General features: G+C 42.6%; 1 protein-coding gene across 1 annotated transcript; it reads right to left on the bottom strand.

The window, feature by feature from the left end:
- Window positions 1–1,382: 1,382 nt before the first annotated feature.
- On the bottom strand, window positions 1,383–9,156 carry QDPR (quinoid dihydropteridine reductase). The gene is made up of 7 exons (XM_054391582.1): window positions 9,070–9,156; window positions 8,807–8,899; window positions 7,364–7,460; window positions 6,950–7,090; window positions 4,763–4,871; window positions 2,674–2,757; window positions 1,383–2,215 (listed from the first exon to the last, which is right to left on the bottom strand). Exons 1-7 carry the CDS (start codon window positions 9,154–9,156, stop codon window positions 2,107–2,109), a joined length of 720 nt encoding a protein of 239 aa, XP_054247557.1. The 3' UTR covers window positions 1,383–2,106.
- Window positions 9,157–9,322: the final 166 nt, after the last annotated feature.

Genomic DNA, 9,322 nt, shown 5'->3' with positions numbered 1-9,322 from the left:
TGGGCAGCCTGTTCCAGTGCTGTCACACTCACTGTAAAGAAGTTTCTCCTTATGTTGAGGTGAAATCTTCTATGTTCAAGTTTGAACTCATTGTTCCTTGTCTTATCACTGTGAACCACCAGAAAGAGCCTAGCCCCCTCCACTTGACACCCACCCCTCACATATTTATACACATTGATGAGATCCCCTCTCAGTCTTCTCTTCTCCAGACTAAATAGCCCCAAGGCTCTCAGTCTCAGTACCAAATATGGGTGCAGAGAATCATTGCAAACCTTCATTTTGTGGCAACTGATGTTAGCTAAGTGGTAGAAAACTCATTTTTCCACAAAAATGTAACTTTGAAAAACTAATTAAACCTACTGGACAAATACATGAAATCTGGAAACGTTTCAGACTGAGGCCTGCAATGATCCAAAGGTTCTGCAAAGGGACAGAAACATACCCAGGTCTGTTGGTGACCTCAGCCTGACCCCCAGCTCAGGTTCTCACCCACTTACACCCAAAATGTTGAGACCAGCTTCTTGCCCAGTATTCAGAGGTCTGGGTTTGCAACTGTACTAATGATACTCTACAGTACAATTCTACTTTTATACTTACTGGTGCTTTATTAAAAGCTACTTTTTCTAGAGCTGTAGGACAAAAAAAGTGTTCATGCAGAACAGACCTGTCCTGGCACTCTGACGGAGCTGTATTTAGTCTCTGTACAGCTGCAGCTGATGTCACCTGTAACAGTCACACAAGTTTGAGGTACCTATGGATGTTCCATGTCATTGCATCACTTTTCCAAGGCATATTGGCCCAGGCCAGGCCAGATCCTGCTTCTAAGAAGAAGGGGTAGGCTGCTTCACCTGTTGAAAGCAGAACACTAAGCACAAACAAGACCAGAGTGTAAAAGCAGAGCTGATCTGTGTGGCATGGTTTGTGTTTTGATTTTCTCCAGATCTCACTGATCTCTTAGTACAATCAGTTAGCATCTTCAAAAGCAAGATGTGTAAGTGCACATCTTGAATCCCTTCACCATTCAAGAGTTTGATCTGCTCTTCAGGGAGCTTCCAGGACACAAGTCAATAGATCTTTGCAAGACAACACAACTCAACTTGAAAGCAACTTGGAATATTCAGCTAGCTTGGCAAAAGGAAGCCTTCACATTATGGGAGCTCATAGTAGGATAGCAACACCTTGGTATAGCTGAAGGCCTGCCTCTGTGCATGGCTAGGAGCTCTTTGTATTTTACGCAGCATGACCACAAAAAAAGTAAAAACTCGAGTCCTTTGCCATAACCAAAGTGCAAGCTCAGGAAAACTGACCAAAATGTTAGCCAGGTATTTGGATTACAGTGATGGAGACAGTCCAGTACATAAGAGAGACATTTATTTAGCACAACAAGTTCCATATTCAAATAGAAGAGTGTATATGCTTTTCCTAGTGCTTCTTTACATCACTTGGCTTTTCAGAAAAGTCAAGAACTGTCATGACTAACACAGACACACTGATCCTTTGGCAGAAGGACTGCTTTACCCTACAGCTGTAGGCCTGATAGCATCTTAGAAAATGTAAGGCAAATTAGGAACTCCTTCTCGAGTGAGCAATCTCTTCACAGTTCTGTTACCTCCAGTGGAACATTCACAAAAGAAAACATTACAAGACTAGGATGTTGTATGTGACTGCAATGTATCCTGTAACTACAGCCAACAGAACACACAGGGACAGGATTATATTCTCAGACAGACAGAATACTGAGACATACAGAGTAAGTTGCCAGGAACCACTTTCGGACTGGGAAAAACCTCCAGCCATTATGCATGTGATTACATGACAACTAAGCACAACTCTCCTTTCAGAGAAAGGAGGTTAATGAAACAGATAATGCTCAGACATCTACCGACTTGAAAGCCTGCAACTTTCATTTAGAAACAAATACTTGATGCTTGCTGGTAAACAAATGCTGAAAGCTCACAAACAACAGCACAGAAATACTACTTGAAAGCTGGTTCCATTGAGGACATAACTACAATCACTGATACAGGAGACTACCCAAATTATATTGCAGACAGGTTTTCCATAGCTTCTCTTCTGCTGAAGTTCCACTGTCTTAAGTGACTGACATCAAAGATGTGCTGCTGCAACTAGTTCAGTCTTCCCTCCTGTAGTTATCACCTGGATTAGACTCCCTGAGTTTGGTCGATTCTTTTCTGTTATCCAGTCATAAAATGTTCTGTTTGAAAATAAAAGGATAAAACAAGGTGAGGAGAAGGAAAAAAAATAAATACTACCACAGGTACACTGATGGAAAGCATACAATGAAAACCCACTACTTTTCCTTCTTTTCCTGCTTCTATCTCTAGTGATTTCTATGTCTGTGGTAAACCAGCAATATGATCATTGGATTCAGACCCTCAGAAGGTGAGCTGAGGTTCAGAGAAATCCTTAGGGCTTTACAGTGCTTACATATGGTTCTCAGAACATCCCAAAGGAGCTTAAAACATCTAAGTGGCAAAGTTTTTTCACAAGTTTAAAAAAGAAAACTAAAAAATGAAGGAGAGGCTATTGAAGTTGCCTTTATAGAATATATCAGAAACACAGATTTATGGCTACAATAGTTGCTAAACCAATTACTCTGCCAACAGTAGGGAGAGACAGTGAGGAGCTAGCTTAGTCATCACAGATACTCACTCAACAATGAATTCTAAGGGTGTCCAGGAGCTGAAATCTGCATCAGGCATTGATTTCCTGTTTGCTGCTGTATCTAAGGTAACCCTGTGATTAAAAAGATAAGCCTTTTATTTATACATCATGTCCCTGATGAGTGCCACCTGCTTCTATTTGGTGCTGTAACACATGCCTGACTTTTTACCACATGCTATGGATTACCCTTGCGTCCCCTACATGTGTTAACATCAGATACCCATCACTTTCAATGTACATCAAAGACTCTAATGTATAAACCCTCACCTTCTTGACTCACTCCCAACATCCAGCCCATTAGGGCAATCAGTTAAACCACAGCTCCCTTCAGTCTCTCTCAGACAGACAGGAACTGTCAGCAACATGCCTGTTCACCTGTACTGCACAGCACACAGGCACCACATCCATGCTTTCCAACAGCCTCATGCCAGCTGCAAATGCAGACAAATGCACAAGCAGAGGAAATTTTGACTTTGCTTATATTTACACAATGATATTAAAAGGAAGAATGCGTCACAACTTCCTCACTGAGATGCTGCTGAGAATTTAAGGTATAAACATTCTCCTAAATTCACTCAAGAGCATAGTTCTCATGCAAAACTGTAAGTGCAGTGATCTTGCTGTCTGCCTGTCTGTAAAGCTCTGGAGAAGGTGGCAGGAATTATCCAAACACTTTTAATGCCATTGCTCTCTGACCTGAAGAACATGCATATAAGCAAAACAAAGCAGGCAGAATTCAGGCAGTGTTCCAAATCTCTGTATAAAAGTCTTTAGCCTTAAGTTTTAGGTCCTGAACTAGATAAGGAGGGACCTGTCAAGAAAAATACTTTACTTTTGCAGTAGAATTGATAACTTTAGGCACAACGAAGACCTGTTAGGACATCCACTTTTTGCTAGCTTTCCTCATCACAAAGAAGGCTGTGACAGGCAAACACAAGCTAAACTTTTTCTTTTCACAGATCCTCAAAGTAACCTAAATTTACTGATCACAAATATGAAGCACCTTATGAAGACACATCTTTAACCAAATCAAAACTTGTCATCTTTTTACTTTATTATTACCACATAGCTAAGTGTAAAACTGTGCTGAACTGCTCAACTCGCTTTCAGAGTTCTGTCTACACTTGGAAATAAATAAATCACAGGTTAATGCATGGCTATAGCTAAACTAGAAGTGAATCAATTGTAATCCTAACATCCACTGCTGTTTTGCAAAGGAAAGGAGATCTTCATTTTTAGGATGACTTGCATATCATTTTGTTTGTATATTCAAGATGCAACCTTTCTCGATGAAACCCTAAGTAGGTCCAACAGGCTATTTATGAACTGTAAGCAGGACATCCCTCGCACATCCACTTGACTAAGTTACAGCAGTAATTACTGTGCTGGGGCACACCCATCCTGGATGGGGCTGAGAAGAACCCAGCCCCAGGTAGACAAAAGAAATTTCATCTGGGGAGGGCTTGGCCCCTCCCCTGCTGGGAGAAGGTGGTCCCCTGACTCAGAGGTGGTCTATTCCACTTCCCCTTCCTGTCCAGCAAGCCTATAAAAAGGGCGGATATCTCGCTGCTCTTCCCTTTTTTCCTGCCTCGTCTGCTCGAGAGGATTTTCTGCTGCTGTTGCTGTCTCCTGCACCCGACCACGTGGCTGGGGCCCTTTCTCTCTCTCAGCTGAATCCACCGACATCCAGGGGAACACAAGGCCATCCAGGCTTGGTTTTGTATATATTTTTTCCCACTTACCCTCATCCCTCACCTCTGTGAACCCCCCCCTGTTACTGATATATATATATAAAAATTTTTTTTTTTTTTCATTTCCCTTTTTGTGAACAAAGAAAAAAAAATTTACTCCTCCTACTTCCAAACCGACTTCAGAATCTTTCTTTCACAATTTTTTTTTTCCTTTTCCCCTACCCTTTTTTTTCCCTTTCTTCTCTCTCTCCACCCTGCCGAGGAAAAAGGGAGAGGTGCAGGGGGAGGAATTTATATCTATTTTCATTTCAGCTCCTAAACTCAAAGCTCAAACTACCACAATTACATAAAACAATACAGACAGAGGCAGCTATGCAACCACTTACGGTAAGATGGCCACAGCAGCAGAACCAGATGGCAAGCCACTAGTGGCACCAGCTAAACTCTGACAAAGCTGATGCACTGCTCCTTTGGCCATGCCATAGGCAATCATCCCTGACAATTAAAAACAGGCAGATTAGAACACAACCAAAACAGCTCTTAGTATCATCAGTAGTATGATAGAAGCTCAGATTATTTGAAGAACATTAAGACCACTTACCATGGCCAGGACAGAATCAGACTTTTAAGACATGAAAACATACATATTAAAAGAAAAAAGGAAAAAAAACCAAAAGGATTTTACTATACATCCAGGAACTCTCACAGAACTCAGTTTACTCAACACTGCAGAAACAAGCAGCTTACTGAGCTAAGCCCCTTTAGTTAATACACCCAAATGCACCCTGAAGGATGGGACCTACAGTGCTTACCCTGCAAATCTAACGGAGAAAGTATGAAAACGTTTATGGACATCAGTAAGGCATGATGCTTTGAGTTTCAATATGACTAAGCTGTCTGCAGGTTTGGACCTGAAGAGATACAGAACTCAAACTCCAGAACTGTAATTCACTTGGTCAGCAGCCTACATCTGACAGGACCTTTGGAGAAAACTACCAAAAGCCCTCTCATGGTAGCAAATTATTAAATAACCTGCAAGTAAAACTTTTTCCTAATCACTGTTGTTTTCTAGGCAAAGAGTATTTAGCAGTGTAAGAGCAACAGGACTGAGAGCATAAGACACACTGGTCAGGTACAAGACATGGGCAGCAATAGCTAATATTGTACTGTTAGGGAAAAATATTTGCTTCTCTATCATATTCCCCTTGTCTTGTCTAAGTCAGACATTCAAAGTCTTAAACCTTCTCTTGCTTTCGTATTTCTTAGCCATCACTGTCAGACTGCTTCTGTAACTGTTTATATGATTTTCAAAATTCTTCAGTTTGCATTATGCAAGTCAACATTTTCACACAGGAAAAGAGAAATCACACTAACAGCAAACATGAAAAAGATTGCTCCTTCCATAACAGCTAGTAGTAACAAGCCTAACGAGTCTTATTTGCAAAGTTGAGTAACAACTCTTCCCAAATTCTTCCTGATGTCAATAAGTTGCATATGTTTGCCCAAAGCACTGCTGTTTTAGAGAGAAATCCATACTCATTGAAATCAGCTAGTTCAAAACATGAAAGCACATCACTGTGATTCCTGTGTTGTAATCCCTACCTCCCAAAAGCACACAGGAAAGTTTGCCAGAACTGGAAATTTTTTCATTTGCATATGGTCAGTTAGGACACAGTAAAGTATTCCTCTGCTTATTCTCATAAAATAATCCTTTTATCTTCAGACTATGCCAGATGCAGCTGTAAGCACAGCAGATAAATCATTAACTAGAAAATACAGCATGTTTTTCCTGAACGGTTTCAGACACAGCTTTCAGGAACATTTTTAAGTTTTGTACATTTTAGACTTTTCGTTTCTATGTCTCATCAAAATCCTATTGAAGACACACAAATAAAAAATTGGGAAAGAGTCTCAAAAACCTTCCTCTCCCTGCCTGTGGGCTCTTGTGGTCTGTATTGTTTGGGTTTTATCCTCTTCAATTTTAAATTGCTCCCAGATTTCTTCCTCCATGCAGACCAAGATGGTGAGGAACAAGATGAAAAAAAAAATCAGTCTCACATTAAACAGCTAGTGGAGGGCAAAGCTAAAGGTCAACGAGCTTATCTCTGTCTGAAGCAATGGTGAACTGGAATCAGAACATGACCAGGACAACCACAGTTCAACAGAAGCAGCTGAGTCACGGCCAACAGAAAAACTGGGCAGTTAGGGACTCTGCCTATCAGAACACACAGAGGAGATTTAACTGTATTCAAGTAGTGCACTGACAGCTTGTTGGGTGCTTCTATTCATTAGTCTCCAAACTTTCTTTTTGACTGTATCATACATTAGCCAAGCACATTTCACCAATGCATGTCAAATATTACTCAAATAGTGATTCTATCTATTTGCACTCCAGCTTCAAGATTCTGTACTGTACTTGTAAATTAACACTAAGTATTTTGGCAGCAATTTTGTTTGCAGTAAACATCAAGAAATTAGGGAGTGAAAATGTTGATTTACAAATGAGAATGCTCAGAGTAACAGATAAGTTGGAACTGTTGATGTCCCAGCAGTTATCATGCATTATATTTTACCTGGGGTTCCAGATAAAGCAGCTTGAGCTCCCGTCAAAGTCAAGAGGCCACCCTCTTTCAGATGTTTTGTGGCTAGGTGGCTGGAAATTGTTGATGTCCAAACGCTCTGCTTCCACATCAGATCACAGTTTTTGTATAAAGCTGATTAGGAAGAGAATTTGTGAAATTAATTAGAAGATGTAAGATTTCTAAGTCTCATTATTTTTACTGCCACACAGAGTACAGCAGGGCTACAAAAACACCTCTTCTACCATTTTCTGCTTCCACATTAGGAAAAACATCAATTTATGTCTTATGACTGAACTATTTTGTACTTGTCCCCCCATGTCCTCTTCTGCACTGAAAGGAGGATGATCTCCAATATCTTTATTACCATAATTTCTAAGGTTTTCTCTCAGATTTCATTTAGCTTACATTTAGCTTTGGCGCTGCCTCCAGCCCATCCTCCTGCTACACACAAGATTGCATCCAGCTTTGCTTCACCAAGAAGTTTTCCAACTTCTGCTGTCACCTTCAAAACACAGAACAAAAACACACTGAAAACACTGGATTGGTAAGGTAAAGGAATCAATGTCAGGACTGCCTTGAAGCTATTTCTTGGCAGTTATGTAGCTAAGTAACAGCACACGGCAATTTAAAGAGCTGCAGAAAATGAACATTTATGACCTACGACCTCAAAATAAAACAATTATGTAGGAAGGTAACTACAGATGAAAGTCAGACCAATGAAAGTCAAGACAGTAGAGTGCATGATGCCACTGGATATAACTGAACTGAACAGGATTGAAATATCTGACCCTTACTTGTACTGTTAAGGGTTTTTTTTTGATTGAGACTTACTTTTTGACAGGATCCTCTCTGGGTATGGTGCTGTTAAACATGAGAAATGAAACACCAGGTCTGACCAGGACTGCTGGTGTCACTTTTGATATTGCAAGAACCTAACAACTAAAGATTAGCCTTCTTATTGTTTCTATTTAGGCCACAACTACCAGTTTGAACCTGGTCCTAAGTTTGAGTTTGTATACTTTTAATTATCCAGTATCTTCTTCAAACACAAGACTTCATGGCTGGCAATTAATTTGTTGACTATGAATTTTCCCTGCCAAAGTGAAAAATCAAACAACCCCTCTCTCGACAAAAGAAGAGAAATCCAGTGGTTTGCACAAAGGTGCAGCACTGACACATACATTGCAGACATTCTGTATTGCCTTTTAAAATCCTTAAGGGTTGTGTGGATATAAAGCAAGCATACTGGCTAGTGATTCGAATTATCAGTAACAAAAATGGGTTCAAAAGTTAAAACTTAAAAAGTAAATCTTATCTCCTAAGAATAAAGCAAAAGTTTTCACGCTACCTTGGATTCTCCCATATTTACCTTTATGGAAACCAGCACACTGTCTAGGGATCCCATGGGGGCTTAGGGTTTGCATACTTGAAACATACTCTCCAGCTACCCACAACACATTTAAGAGTCAGGACATGAGAAAAGATTCCCTAATCCATCTTCTTTAGACTCACCTGATTCAGTCTGAGACTTTTCAAGTCACCAAGAAAAACAAATGCAACACTGCCTTATATGATGAACCTCCAAAATCTCAATTCCTGCACATTGACGGACACACGCAGTTAAAAGGAAATTAGAAATACAAAGCAGCACCAAGCAGTACATCTCCAGGCTGAGGGCACTGCAGCCGGACCCGCCGGACTCCTAAGCCCAAAGGCAGCCCGAGATCAGTCCCAGGGCAGCAGCCGCCCTCCTCGCTGCTGCAGCGGTAGGTGAGCGGCTGATGCCTCACCGCCACAGCCTCGCCCGCACAGGGCCGCCTCAGGCCTCCCGGGTCCGAACGGACCTACCTGCTCGGCCTGCTCGGTGAAGGAGTCGGTCGGCCCCACCACCACGTTGGCACTGGCATCCTCGTTCTCCGCCAGGTCAATGCTGGCCACCCACTGCCACGGCGAAAGGAAGGCGCGTTACCGACCCGCTCCCCGGAACCCGCTGCCCTGCGGCTCGGCCGCTCCGCCGGCGCTGGTTCCCCCGCGGGAACGCCGTTTCCCCGGTGGAGCAGCCCTCCCCTCGGCGGGGACCTCCGCACCGCCACCCCCGGCCCGGCGCTCACCCAGTTCCTGGACTTGAAGTACTGCACGCACTGAGATCCCAGCGCCCCTCTACCCCCGTACACCAGCACCCTGCCCGCTGCGGCCATGCTCGCTCGCTGCCTGCCCCGCTCTGCCTCCCCTCTACGGCTCCGCCTGCGCATGCGGGGCGTCCCCAGCGAGGGCCGGGAGGAGGGCGGTCCTGCTGTCGCTTCTGCCGGTGCCGTGCCGGTGTCGAGAGGAGGAGAAATCCTGGCCGATCTCCTGCGAGTTTTA

This window comes from Indicator indicator, chromosome 23 (genome assembly GCF_027791375.1).
Source record: "Indicator indicator isolate 239-I01 chromosome 23, UM_Iind_1.1, whole genome shotgun sequence".
Classification (NCBI taxonomy): Eukaryota; Metazoa; Chordata; class Aves; order Piciformes; family Indicatoridae; genus Indicator; species Indicator indicator.
This window is presented reverse-complemented; position numbering and strand designations above follow the sequence as displayed.

Coding starts and splice junctions, on each gene's coding strand:
- QDPR (XM_054391582.1), bottom strand. CDS start 9,156: ATGGCCGCAGCGGGCAGGGTGCTGGTGTACGGGGGTAGAGGGGCGCTG. Junction 7,461..8,806: donor TCACCGAGCAGGCCGAGCAG/GTAGGTCCGTTC, acceptor TGTGTTTTGAAG/GTGACAGCAGAAGTTGGAAA. Junction 7,091..7,363: donor AGGCAGCGCCAAAGCTAAAT/GTAAGCTAAATG, acceptor CTTCCTAATCAG/CTTTATACAAAAACTGTGAT.